Raw genomic sequence first — 14255 nt, forward strand, 5'->3', positions numbered from 1 at the left:
GAATTCGTCCTGAGTCGCACATTTCAGAGACATTGCCTGTTAACACCACCAGCAACTCACGTTTGATCGTTTTGACATATTACTCTGGAAAAGGGCATTGAACCCCGTTTTACCCCTCTTGCAAGCTTCGCGCTTGAAGCAAAAGCATCATGGGAATCGAAGATCAGCAAGAAGAAAGGGAGACGCTCAGGTCTATTTTTCCAGACGAAATCACAGGTGATTATTTCAATACAATCGCCTTTTTGTTCCCAAGGTCTTGTTACGCTCGTAACTAATACCTACAGATATATCTGATACCACATATCGAATATCAATAACATTGGATGTTACCCCCCAGGGAGACGATGATCAAGAGCCTCCCACCCTCATCCTTCAAGTTTCATACCCGCCACAATATCCAGACGTTGCTCCAGATCTCGAACTCTCCACGCCGCCTAATGCACCCAAACACACCCACTTTGATATACAAGAAGACCGTGACCGGCTCCTGGAGTCGCTGCAGTCCACCATTGAGGAAAACATGGGAATGGCGATGATATTTACTATTGTTGATACGTTAAAGGAGGGTGCCGAGCTTCTTATATCCGAACGACAAGCAGCCGTCCAAGCATTGAAGGAAATGGAGTCTGCCAAGGCAGAAGAAGAAGAGAATCGTAAATTTCATGGCGCGGCTGTGACGCGGGAGTCATTTCTGGAGTGGAGAGCTAGATTCCAGAACGAGATGGAAGAACTAGAACGAAGGAAGCAGGAAGAAAAGGAAGCAGATGACAAGAAGAGGAAGGTTACTAGCAAGGAGGAGAAAAAACTTACTGGGAAGGAATTGTGGGAGAAAGGCCTAGCTGGTAAGGTGGATTATGATGAGGACTATGTTGATTCTATACCAGCCAGTATGGAAAAACTGGAATTGGTATCGTAACGTTTAACTTTTGATATTTTCCTTTATACTATACAAGTCTACTAGATGTTGAGTTGGCATCATGGCCCTTGCAAGTTTGCGGTATTAGGTGAAGAATATCCCCCGTAGCCCAAGGGCAAATAACAAACTCCCGGACCTATTCTTTTCTCCGGTTGCAAGGCGATATGCGCGAAAGTCATTAATCGTGATGTTACTGCATTCGCAAAGTTCCGAAGGTCTTTCTGAATGCTTGTGTTTTTCTTCTTTATTTCGCCCTGCAGGAACTGATGATGCACTGTTGCATGGTCTGCATAAGTTGTACCAAATCTTCTTCTATGTACCTTAATTCGACGTTTGCGGCGAACTATATAGCTTAAGCAGAAGTCTCTGCTTTAAGATCGGGTTTCTACGATTCTCTGAATATTAGCCGTTACAACCAAGCCTTGGGTTTGGATGGTTTAAATCCCTTCCAACATACCGGCTATGTATCTCGCGACATCCACACTAACTTGCTGAAGTACCCAGATGAGAGGTATCTCACTACAAGGGGCGAGCCTACACATATAGAGTACAATATACACCTTCTCAGCATCACCGTTAGGGGCGCTTGTCATGTTTTTCAGCTGCAATATCTTCCTTGCTCCCTTCAGCAGCGATACCCTTCACTTCATGCTTAGATCCGCGAACCGCTGCAACCCCACTGACAGATTCTGTCTGTGCTAGCTGCTGAATTCTGAATTCCTCCTTCTCCTTTTCCGCAAGCTCCCGTTCCTTCAGAACGACCTCCCACATCTTCTGCGCAAGCTCTTTATTTTTCTGATCCTCATGCTGTATTGTTTTGATAGTATAATCAAGACACTCGGCAACAGTTGTCTCCCAGCGGCCATCGTTGTTTTGATCCACGATAGCATCCCACTTGTCCTCTTGCTGCGCGAGGTAAACATCATCTTCCAACTTGTCCCGACGAAGGATCTTCTTCCACCGTGCGCCTAATTTACTCCTCAAGACGCGACTCAAACTCGGAGGCTCTGGCTTTTTGATTCGAAGGAATGGAATCCCACGGGCATCGACAAGTACGGGAACACGGCGAGGCCCATTGATATGCGCCCTTGGGCGTGATAAAATCGGTTCAGTATCAGGGTGTGGACGGAGAGCTTCCGGACGCCTCCTTGCTCTGCCTTCGGCTCTTTTCCTTAGCGCGTGCGTGTTGCGGTTCTCCGGACGGTGTTGGGCAGCTTGGATTTCCCGGTTCCTGTGGATATTGGTTTTGAGATCGAAAGCGCGCTGAACGATTGATTCAAGCCGGTCAATGCTCTCTGGGTTTGCCTGGGTGCACGAATGGAGTAAATCCAATGCCTTGCGTAACATAAGTTAGCATGTAAGTGAGGTAGAACTGGTTAGGTACTGGATGGTGGTGTTAACCTCATAGCCGGCCTTCAAAGCGTTGGCGATCTGGCTGGGACTTTGCAGGGCTTTATATTTGTGAAAGTTAGATTTTATTAGGCCCTGTATTTCCGCAGGTTGGAGTTGAATTAAGTGCAGGCGGGCGGATTGAGACAAGAGAGCGTGGTAGAGTGAAAGACCTGGAAAGATTATGAGTTGGATGATTCAAGCACATATACAGGGTAAGGAAAACCTACATGCTAGTCTATGGGCGCCCGAGCTCTTGGGTAACAGAAACCTCGGCATTCGAATAAAAACAATCGAATTCTTCGTTAGCTTTGCTTCAACATCCTCTGGAATTTTTAACCCCACAGTTTTTCATTCTAAAGTTGGAACTGAGATCCTGGATGGATGCCTGGGTAGCTTTTAAATCACGTGATCGGTTTTCCCTACAACCACATTTGCATGGTATAAACGGAAAGGCTTTGCATGGGAACAATCGCTTATAGATTTGCGGAAGAGAAAATGGCATGTTCGCATTCCATAAACTAGAAGTTTATGTCCGGTCATATTTGGTTACGCTAAAGTCTGCCCCTAAAATGATCATAAAACATATGAAAGGCTAAATGCATGCAAAGAAGGAAAACAACAACCTCAAAGCAATGCTCCCGTCGCGTCATAATGGGAGCCATCTTCAAAAATAGCCACTTAAAAGTTAGATCCTTCCGGGGGCTGAGGGATTTTCTTGTTTTCCGGTAGAGCCATGAATCTACAAGGAGTTAGTAAGCACGGATATCCCGCGGCATCTCTTTATAGCATTTTGCTTGCCTTCTAATCTCAAGCAGAATGGTCTCCATCGTAAACTCTCTCTTCCATATAGCAAGTCGGGGTAGCTTCGTCAGATCGACCTAGTGAGCATCAGCATCACACACTCCGTCAGACGGATTTTCTAAGAGGGGATAACCACATACTTTACCGTTTCGCGGATCGACGCAGGGAAGGTTCACCTTGGAAACGAAGTGGATAGTTGGCGGAAGATCGGGATAATTTTCACCACATTTAATATTGACGCTATATATCCGGTTCTCATGCACACTCTATTTCACAAAATGTTAAGCTGAGCTGCCAGTAATACCTGTGGTGAGGAGAATTGGGCGCACATGAGGGGGACCTAGAATTGTTCCATTCCAATTCGTCATTGTTACGTCGTCCCCGTTGGCAAGGCCATAGGAACATGCTTCTATTAATCGAGAGATTGAACATAATGAGCATGAGAGATGTAATGATTTTACCTGGTGGACCATACATACCTGCCCCGCGTCCTTTTTCGCCATTCTCAAGCTCTTCTAGTAAACGGAAGCTCCGAGGAACCACGGCTGCCATCTCGAGGAAACCTTTCAAAAAAATTGGTGAAGGTAAAGTTGCAATATCACAGTAGAGAATATGGCATTAAAGAGGGGTTGCATGTGTCGCGCATGTCCGTTCGTCTATAACGCTTAGTGATTAAGCGCGAGGCACGTGCTGCGTCATATCATGTGACTCTAGCGCCATTACGCAGATAGCTAGCCGCGGAAGTGAGTCCTAAATGCCACTGTACAACATCAACACCAAGCATCCTTAACCTGGTTTCCACGGTATCTAGATGTCTGCAGGCTTGAAGTGCCTTGCATTGTTGAACTAGTTCTAGCTATTCGCTCTTCGCTGATGCCGTATGTGGCCTGGTCTCGCACTCCTCTCTACTAAGAGCTGGGTTGCTTCTGGAGTTGCGAGAAATCGCGCCTGATAACACTGAGCGCAATTTGATATCTGACATGACATCCCATATCCTGCAGACGGAGCTCTCAAATTTGATACAAGAGTCGAAACGGAAGAATTCAAATCTAAAAAATGTAAAACTACCTTCCATACTTCCAAAATGAAAATTTGCTCACACTAGATTTGCAGGCAGCTGAGCAGTCCCTAGTGGATCTCAAGGGGTTACCATCAACTTCGGAAGCCCAACTAGCAGCAGGTTTGCTTAAAATCAAAAAAATACAGATTTATTCCTATTAACTAACGTTTCAAGAGATTTAATTCGGAAACCCCATTTTGTAAAGCCATTTGTGATTGCTTGTCAAACTAACCATGGTCGGCTTGCGGCAATCGGGGTGGTCGGCATCCAGAGATTGGTGGCATCCCGGGCACTACCGCCAGAGGGTCTCAGAGATGTACTTGATGGGCTTCATCAAACAACGAACCTAGGTTACTAGTCTTTTCTCTTAGTTGGTAGCTGTTATACTGATGCTAATGACTTGACAGGGCTCGATGTCCAACTTAAGGTTCTTCAAACTCTCGGCGCGCTATTTCAGTATTATGCGATTGAGTTGAATGGACCGCTCCTCGCAAATACGTTGGAAATATGTGCCACACTCCAGAATAGTAAGACGTCGTCTGTTGCGAATACAGCGGCCGCTACAATGCAGCAGCTTGTGGTTTCTATTTTCGACAAGGTTTCAAAAACGGATGGTATGTCAGCTGGCCGTTTGCTCTATCTGGTTTCGATATTAATTTATATCGTATTGACACTGTCACAGCGATGCCAGATTCCGTTCTCAGCTTTCCTGTAACAGTATACGACCAGCAGATCCATTTAACTTCCGCCAGCTATGATGCTTTGAGGGTAAATTATAATTTACAAGTTGGAAAATACGAGCTTCGTTACTAACCTTCATCCTAGATTTTGGATGATCTCTGTCGCTTGGTTGAAGGAGAAAAGTTAGAATTTCTCAACATCAAATCTCTTTCCAAGATTTTCGTCCTCGAATTGATCGAGAGTATCCTGGTCAACAACGGTCATATCTTTGCCAAACATCCAGAACAAGTTCTCGTTCTTCGTAACCGGCTGATGCCGTTGACCGTGAAACATTTTTCTGGGCGGTATAGTTTTCCTCTAACGGTTCGTGTGGCTAGGATATTGCTCCTTTTACTCAGGGAGTATCTACTCCAATTAGTCACAGAATGCGAAATGGCACTAGGGCTTCTAATCCATTTACTTGACGCTGATGCGGCAGTGCCCTGGAAACGTGTTCTTTGCATGGAAATCTTCAGGGGATTATATTCCGACTCCGGACTTATCAGACTTATTTACATATTGTTCGATACTGAAGAAGGTCGCAGAAATATCGTCTGCGATCATATGGCTTGCTTGGTGAAGCTGGCATCCGAAAAGCCATACCTTATCGGTGTCAGTCACCGATCAACCTTGCCAACGGGTCCATCAAACTCAAGAAATATGATGGATGAACAAGTCACCCTTGAGGCTGTTTCTGTCGCTGGCGTTATCGGAAGCCCCACAACAAAGGAAAGCACGTGTGGTATCAGCAGCCAGTGGAGCCTTGTTCGGACGCCATACCTCGAAACGTTAGATAAGATCGATGCTCCAATACTCCCTGAGACATATATTTACAGTCTTGCCCTCAACTGTATCAGTACGCTATCGGAGAGTATTGCTAAATTTATCCTTCCGTTGACCGCTTCTGAATCTAAAAGCAAACGGAAGCACCGAGCCTCGATATCGAATAAAGCAGGGGACGAATCTGCACTTCAGCGTAAAAACTCCGGCAGAGCCTCGAATAAACTATCTGTTCCTATAAACCCGTTGGATCTCAAGTCACATCCTCAAATCAATGACATCCAGGCTATCACGAGCATGATCGACACCTGCTGGCCTGCCATTCTAGCCACATGTTCTACCTTTCTATATGCCGCGTTAGATGGTGAATTTTATCACAACCTTGTCCGATCTTTCCAGAAGCTAACCCATGTTGCTGGACTCCTGAGGTTATCTACACCACGAGATGCTTTTCTCACTACGCTAGGGAAGGCCGCTGTTCCAGCCGACCTTAGTAACTTCACCGTGTCACTAAATTCTCCTGGTATAGACTCCCAGGATGCTCTCGCTACCGAATCATCTATGCCCAAGTCCACAATAGCCGCCGACGCGTTGGCTTCGACGGCTGATAAAACTCCTACTGCTCTCAGCACTCGTAATTTACTATGCCTACGAGCTTTACTTAACCTAGGAATCGCGCTAGGACCAACCCTGGATCAAGCTGCCTGGTTGATAATTCTTGAAACGCTTCAGCATGCAGAGCTAATACTAAACGTTTCGACCATGGCTACCCCGAAGCCTGCGTCTATGAACAAATGGAGCGACAGGAATACACCCCTCACCCCGGAGCCTTCCAAGGCCAACCTTGGTGCCGAGATAATAGCTGTTGAAGCAGCAGCAGCTAAAATGTTCGAGAGCACTGGAGAGTATCCTAGTACTTCGTTCAAGAGCCTTTTGTCTGCTCTTTTAAGCCTCTCTGAAAAGACTGATAGGGGTATACCAGATGTTAGCTCTGGAAAACATCCGGTACCATCGCAATTCACCCCGTCTTCTAAGGCACTGGGGCGTATACATCAGAACAAACGCAGTATTTCTATTGCTTTGGGAAAGTCGAGGATCCAGGATGACGAGTTGAAATTCGTCTTAGCCAAAGTGAACGATTTGGCAAAGTCCAACCTCGAACGACTAGCTCTCCCCGACGATGAGGAAGGAATTTGGCGCATTTTAGTAGGGGATCTCGTCTCAATTACTCAAAATACTCAAATCAATCAATCTCTACGTTCAAATGCAAGCCATGTTCTTGACAACATTGTGTTCCACTCCATCAAACTGGGAAACTCCGATGACCCGGGCATTAGGAACCAGGTCCAACTTCGTGGATTGCGCGCCTTGAAAACCCAGATCTCGACATTATATGACTGTAGTTCGAACTCAAATTCTTCTCAGCGTGCGTCCGATTTTGAAATACATGAGATTGCTCTTGAGGCTCTAAAATCAATTCTTGAAGAGTGTGGAGAATCATTGATTGCTGGATGGGATTTGGTTTTTGACTTGATATCAAGTGTATTTGATGACCTCAGGTGTATTTCAAAGAATGGGGACGAATGCGCCTCGTTTAACAATGTTCACAAGCCTAGGGGAAATTTAACCGTCAAGTCCGCAAGACTCGTCAGAACAGCATACAGCTCGTTGCAGCTTGTCGCTTCCGATTTCCTTAGTTTGCTATCGTCCTCTTGCCTCTTAGAGCTAGTGAAGGCATTTTCAAGCTTTGCGTCACAAGTGGAAGATTTCAACATATCTCTCACTTCCACGACCTCGTTTTGGAACCTTTCTGATTTTCTTCGCAGCCAGGTCGACAAATTTTCCATCGAAAGTCATATTGAGGTCTCTTCTAGCGAGGAGACATTGACCGAATTAGCTAAATCCTCCGATCTCTTGATTTCGAGGAACTCATTATGGTTAGTTCTTCTGTTACGCATTGCCGATTTAAGCACAGATAGCCGCTCAGAGATTCGTAATGCTGCAATCCAGACCGCACTGCGCATTTTTGACGCGTATGGCCAACAGCTCCCACCAAAAGCTTGGCATTTGTGTTTGAATAAGGTTCTCTTTGTTATGACAGAGTCGGTTCAAAAGGAAGTTTTGATGGCGCGACAGACCTCAGAACCCCTTGATTCAAACGAGATGAAGACATGGATAGAAACAGCTGTGATTTTGACTAAAGGATTGTCTAATTTAATTGCTGGGTACTTCGACACTATCGCACAGGATGAGGGATTTTCTCAATCGTGGAAGCGACTCCTAGATTACCTCGAAGCTATTATCAAAATTAGAGTCCTCGAGTTGGACGAAGCTGTCTTTTCCAGTTTTTCAGAAGTCCTCTCACGAATTCGTGGCTACAATGATATCAAAATGGAATCTTTGGAGTCTGCGTGGGCTGTCTGGGTTAATGGTCACCCAATTGCGCTAGATGAACAGCCCGATTTGGATGTGCAAAATCAAGATGCGTTGCTAGCCTATCTAAAGTCTTTTAAGCAACTCTACCGACTCCTGAAGGACATATTGACCGACACACAAATTTGTCAAGTGCTTGAAAATCTACAAATTTCTGTTTGGAGGTCTGTGTCCTCACGCTACACCCGAGATGTCGACCACCAGTCAGAACTGCAGTCACTTACTATGGAATCCTTGAAGACAATATGTCTGGAAAAAACGTCTTCTCAACCGGCCTTAGTTACTTGTCTTGCAGAGTTTTCTGATTGCGCGTTGACGAAATGGTCAGCTGGCCAAGATAATAGAAAACCAACATTTGTGGCATTCTCGAAGTCTGCGATGCGACTTCTTGGATGGTATGTTGCAGAACATGGCATTCTCACCGACATCTTCTCGAATGGTATTTTGACGAGGGCGCTTGAGCACCTCTCGAACCAAATAGCTCATAAATATAAGTGGAATGGAAGCGACCACGACCCCGCTCTCTGGCGGGTGGCGACCTCCGTTTCCCTTGATATCCTCCAGGTTGCCGTTCCCTACGTTGAGAATGAACAATCTAATTCCAGCAAAAAAGAGCTTGTTGATTTTTGGAACTGCGTTGTTGACATCTCGAGAGGGATTGTTTCTGCGTTCGACTACAAGAAATCGAATATTCAATCCAGAGTAATTTGCGAAGATGAAGAATTTGATGTAACAGCATTCACCCGCCTCCGTGACATAGTAATACCATCACTCGGGTCACCTTTAATCCCTGATAAAACGAGACGACAATTCGCCTGCGCGCTTTTCAGCTCATCTTTTGTCTATCCAATACAGCATTCCGATCTACCGAGCGCGACGCTTGAAAAAGAGCCGCTGCTGGATTTATATAAAATTCGTATGGGACGCACATACGACCCGCCTCCCACTCTCCGATCAAAAATGGCCTTCTTAATGATCGACTCGTTGTTTGACCTTGCAGCAACACATTCCAGCAAATCACCTTCCCACAAAGCTCGGGTATTGGCACATCCGTCGAAACTAGCACCTCAGGATGCAGAAAACCCATATGTAATCCTCGCGAAATCCGCATCCCCATATCTAATTCTCCGTTGCGCAATATCTCTAAAATCCTATATCGCCGACCAACCGCTGCGCGGACTCATGCCCCAACCAACCCCGGCGCAGAAGGAATTGTTATATCTACTCCATCGGCTCGTCGAGCTCAGAAGCGAACCGGCTGCGATCCCCGATGCGGGTCCTGTTGCACCACTAGGAGGTGGAAAAGGTAGTAATAATTCAGGGATGTACAAGAAGCATCTTGGTTGGGTGTATCCTTTCGTGGTGAGGGCGACGGGTGTTGCTGGGAAGGAGAGGGATGATAATAGAGTTTTAGATGCGTTGCAGAAGGTATTGGTGAACCTCTCGGGAGATGGACTGGGTGGCCATGATGAAAATGATGAGGCAGACGCAGGGGATGATGATTGATTTACCGATTGGATCCAACATACAATCCTAAACAAGGGTGCTATTTAAACAGTATTTTTTTTCTGCAACTGTTATCCCATCTATTTTGTATAATATCATTTCTCTTGTTTTACCGTCTTTGAAGTTATGCTTTCTCCGTCGTCATGGGATTGTATAAAATTCCATTCAGGCATCGATACCCGCTTCTGCCCTGCTAGCACGCATGGATCATCGTCTATGATTTATATTAGTGGCACTAGCAACATTATCGCATGGACAATTAAATTGGAACGTGGTTAAAGGGCTCTTTTAGACGCCTTCCATTGTAATACCATTTTTTTTAAAAAAAAATAAAAAATAAAAAAAGGTATGATAATATAAACAAACCACGGTGTAGTAATTCGTGATAAACAGTATGATTGTCCATACAAATGGAAACTAACAAATAAAAGACCAAAGACCACGAAACCAAAGCGCCAGTCGATCAAGCCGTTATCGTGCACTCTTTAACAGTCCTTGCGCCCGCTTCATTCTCGTTTCTTTCCGCCCACCTTCATAATTACGCCTGGGCCGCGACTTGCTGCTTTCCAAACGACGCCGTCTGCATGTCTTTTGTTGGGCCTGCTGAGGTAGTAGGCTCACCTTGGAGCTGTTGCTGTTGAGCAATTTGCTGCTGGGCAACCTCAGGGGTCAAGCCGATTTCAGGAGCTTGACGGTAAAGAACGATTTCAGATTGCTTGAAATATCGACGTGCATCTAGAAAAATTCCTTGTTAGCAATTTTATACAGCGATACATTTTTCCTTCCCTTGATTATGTGCACAGGGATGGCAGCGCTGAGACTAAATAACCGGAGGTCATATTTGTTGGATCCCGGTAATATATTTTGCAACAGGGATAGAAGGGATATGGAGAAAATAACTGGCTGCGTGGGAAGCGAGGGAGAGGAATCTTTAGCGTGGGTGCGGATGAAACCACTAGACGTGGGGGTCATATTGGAGCCAACAGGTCCAAATGACTGGCAACAACCAATTGCATCATTTAAGTGTGCTGTGAAGAGCATATTTTCAATAGCCAATGACAAAATGTTTCCACCAAAGGCAGGGATAGGGACAGTTGGTTGAAACCCATGTTCCAAATTGGCAAAACTAAAAGCAATCCAAGCATCAACTCGAAACCCACCTTCGTCTATGAGCACCAAGCTTAGGTAGTATCGGGTAGAATACTTCTTATTCACATCGCGGAAAGTTGGGGTCAAATCAAAACCACCCAAGAACAACCGGATGGGTATCGTTTCTCCTATTCGTGCGGCAATAATAGATGTTAGCCTAATCTGAATGATATGTAGTGGCATTTCAACAACGGAAGGAAATTATTGTGGACTACATCCACCGGAAGAGGATTGTCTGACAAACCTCTTGATGGGGAGCCGTCCATAATCTACAAACAAGGGGGTTGTTAGCAAATGTCACATTTTCGGCAGGCTTTCCGCAGTGGAATATCAAGCTGAAGCAACAACCCCATTTAGGAAAAACATAATTGTAAAGTACCTCAAACCGCACCAGCGTCTCGCTTTCATTGTACTGATTCGGTGGCGATCCAGTTGTTTCGCGGCGGATAATCGATAATTCCATGTGTTTTATTTTCAGCCTCACAAGCAAGAAGTATATTCTCCCCACAATAACATCTTTGAGATGGTACTTGGATTTTGAATACTCGAATTCGATGTGTAAACAATCTTCAATCCCCACGTCCATTTTGATAGGGCTATTTGTCTCAGGAGGCATGCGGTATGAATAAACCCATATATCCTTCTCCCGCACAACATCCGCTATCCGCCGCGAAACCGTCACCCTGACGAAGTATCGCAGTTTGACATTGATGCCGTTGTAAGATTCATATTGCTTTTCGACGTTTTTGAAGTTGAAAGGGAAGGTTTGCGGGTGTTGTAGCTCGCCAGGGGCAGCAAGCTCTTGACCAAAAGAGAGGAATTCGTAGTGGTTTCCTCGATCGAAAAACATCTCTAAGCGGCTCTCATTGCGTTAGATGGAATTCACATTAGACGGATATTAAAGGGAGAAGGATTGACGCTTTCTCTATACCGATTGTTCCGATGAATTGGACCTTAATTCCCGTATGCTCCAATCGCTTCCCATCCTTAGGCCGCACTGTTACTGCCCCCTTCACGGACTCACCATCCATGTACAACGGCGCCTTTTCCCTCCTGTTCTTATCCAGCTTGATGTCGACGGTTTCTCGTTCGTCGCTATCCTCCAGAACGATGTCGATATCGACTGGGGTGGAAAAGAAGAACGACGACATGGCGTCGGAGGAGGGACAATGGGGATATGGGTTAACTTCGCAGGGTATTGCCAGATATTATGAGCGCAACTATCATTCAACTGCCAGTTAGCTGTATCTGTCACTGTATTCGGTGTCATTAACGCGGATAGTTTATGTATGTCGTTTATGCTGCGGCTTCAATAAAGCTTATCCGTGAGATACTGTAGTTAACTAGTTAGTTATCCATCTGCCTGCGTGATTATCTAACGCGATCAACCACCCTTTTGAACTCCATTCTCTCATACCAAAAGGAGATTCTAAATAGGAATAGTAATCATATTTTTTTTTTCTTATTCGTAATTTACAATCTCCTAGACATTTTATATATCTCATAAGAAGTATATAAGAATTGACTAAAAATTAAACGCATAATACACAATGTAAAATTAAGATACTATCTTGTATAAATTTACATGCATTCGTATTCATATTACTAGTGTTTTAAGATTGATTTATATGAGAAAAAACCATACGTTTGTAATATATCGATAATTTCATTAATATATGTGATAGCTCTATTATTCTTAAATTTTAAATACAAAATAAATATTTATTTTTCTATTTCGTATTAGCTTTTGTATAAAATTGTAGTGTACTTTCTTTGATAACAATACTGAGTCTGCAATCTTCATACACTCATATAAATTCATGCGTACTAGTAATTTTTGAAGAATTGAACTTCTAATACACTTCTTCAATATTTTTCAATGAAAATGAAACGTATGATATTATATATCTTCTAGCTTATGAATTACACTGTATATACCAATTATAGAGTGTATATGCGCTGAGATATTTACTCAGAAACCGAACTCTTCAAGTCCTACGAAATGGAGTAAGTAGGGCGGCGGATCACGTTAAACCACCAGCTAAAATGGCTAGGGAGGAGATTAACTAGCACCTTCAGCATCGACAGCACGACCCGTAGTCTCTCTAGGTATCTATTTGGGATACGGGTCAAGCAATCTACAGCTCTGCGTTTCTGGGTGTGAAACTGGTTGCACCTCGGAATTTCTCCTCCCGTTCGCTCGCCTACAGGATTAATGCAAAATCATAGTTATGTTGATAAAATTAGTCCAAATGTCATCCAACATGCGCTCAGCATACAGCTGAGAAAACAGGTTGCTGGCCGCGCTGGTTTTCACGCTGTCTCCGCGAAAATACCTATCCAGCTGGATGCCAATTCCTGGTGGGACATTCCAGCTTTTTGTTGGTAATGGTTCCTCTGGCAGATTTGATATTATCGGGGTCATTCTAAAGGCGGAATGCACATTTGAAAAAACAAAGACAGCCCTCGACATTAGCCATGAATTAACGAACTCATTCTTGAGTCATTTTCTAACAGAAATAAAAAGCAAAATTGGAATCAAGGGAACTTGCCCCGTCCGCGGGTTACAGTTGAACGTGGTTTAAAAAAAGTGGGTCTACAAAATAAAACCATGATCAACCCTTCACTCCCTCACTAAAATCTACACTCATTAAACATCTTTTACACACCCTCACTGCATATTACTAATCAGCCCTTATTTAGTCCTTCTACTTCAACATCTGAGGCTCTTTAGCATCTGAAAAGCAGTTATGAGTTAGAATTAGTGATCTAAAGTTAGAATCTAGGTTAGCTAAGAAATAGAGCTCTTGAGAAATATGATAAAATCACTGTATCTGATGCATTTGAAGATGTGTAAGATATGTATAAGATATGACTAGTGTATGTAGTTTTAATGGGGGGTTTGGCATGGTTTATGGTCAAAACCACGCCGAAGGTTATTCCGGCCCGAAAAATTAACCATGTTCAACTTTTTATTAACCACGTTCAACTGTATGCCCCAGTCCGTGCATTTTAAACAAATGGCCACAATTACAAATAACGCCCGATGGCGGCGGGAAGCAGCGGTATTGATTGCTCTGGAGATGCGCCATGGGCGCAAGTCTAATGCAGCAGCCCAGTCATCCTTGTCTTCAATCGGAGTGATGTCATACTGATACTTGCATATGTCGCTCAGATCTGCCTTCAAATCAATCCTTGTTGCAGGATCGCCGCAATCGAGCAACCTGCGCTCCTTTTCCAAGGCCATTTTGCAGGATGGGAATACGTATCAGTGATAAGTAAGGCATGAAAACATCTCGCATGCCCCAACCATTGACCAGATGGTGCAGGCCTAATTACGCAGAGGAAAGATTCGAACCTGCATGGCTGCAAGCCTATGACGACATCTTTCATGTGATGCACACAGTTTCATTCTTGTCCTTCTTCCACCCAATGCTAAGCGCGATCGAGCAGCTGAATTCGCAAATTTTCAATCCAGTCCCAATCAAAAAAGCACGG

At 44.4% G+C, this 14255-nt stretch overlaps 5 protein-coding genes across 5 annotated transcripts; 2 read left to right on the forward strand and 3 right to left on the reverse strand.

Moving 5' to 3' along the window:
- Positions 1-149: 149 nt before the first annotated feature.
- HCBG_03345 (uncharacterized protein) lies at positions 150-916 on the forward strand (the record flags this gene model as incomplete). The annotated part of the gene is made up of 2 exons (XM_045430394.1): positions 150-216; positions 285-916. The coding sequence occupies 2 exons, from the start codon at positions 150-152 to the stop codon at positions 914-916; spliced, it is 699 nt and encodes a 232-aa protein (XP_045288537.1).
- On the reverse strand, positions 907-2584 carry HCBG_03346 (uncharacterized protein; the record flags this gene model as incomplete). Its single annotated transcript, XM_045430395.1, has 4 exons — positions 907-1301; positions 1374-2251; positions 2318-2367; positions 2536-2584. The coding sequence occupies 3 exons, from the start codon at positions 2582-2584 to the stop codon at positions 1493-1495; spliced, it is 858 nt and encodes a 285-aa protein (XP_045288538.1).
- Positions 2585-3057: 473 nt separating this feature from the next.
- HCBG_03347 (ubiquitin-conjugating enzyme) lies at positions 3058-3661 on the reverse strand (the record flags this gene model as incomplete). Its single annotated transcript, XM_045430396.1, has 4 exons — positions 3058-3186; positions 3250-3375; positions 3439-3518; positions 3589-3661. 4 exons carry the CDS (start codon positions 3659-3661, stop codon positions 3058-3060), a joined length of 408 nt encoding a protein of 135 aa, XP_045288539.1.
- Positions 3662-4089: 428 nt separating this feature from the next.
- On the forward strand, positions 4090-9608 carry HCBG_03348 (uncharacterized protein; the record flags this gene model as incomplete). The annotated part of the gene is made up of 6 exons (XM_045430397.1): positions 4090-4167; positions 4223-4289; positions 4346-4519; positions 4577-4783; positions 4852-4937; positions 4995-9608. 6 exons carry the CDS (start codon positions 4090-4092, stop codon positions 9606-9608), a joined length of 5226 nt encoding a protein of 1741 aa, XP_045288540.1.
- A 214-nt stretch (positions 9609-9822) lies between these two features.
- HCBG_03349 (vacuolar sorting-associated protein) lies at positions 9823-12055 on the reverse strand (the record flags this gene model as incomplete). Its single annotated transcript, XM_045430398.1, has 5 exons — positions 9823-10343; positions 10769-10885; positions 11002-11026; positions 11137-11609; positions 11689-12055. 5 exons carry the CDS (start codon positions 11906-11908, stop codon positions 10147-10149), a joined length of 1032 nt encoding a protein of 343 aa, XP_045288541.1.
- Between the last annotated feature and the right edge of the window lie 2200 nt (positions 12056-14255).

Source organism: Histoplasma capsulatum, assembly GCF_000150115.1.
Source record: "Histoplasma capsulatum G186AR genomic scaffold supercont2.4, whole genome shotgun sequence".
NCBI lineage: Eukaryota > Fungi > Ascomycota > Eurotiomycetes > Onygenales > Ajellomycetaceae > Histoplasma > Histoplasma capsulatum.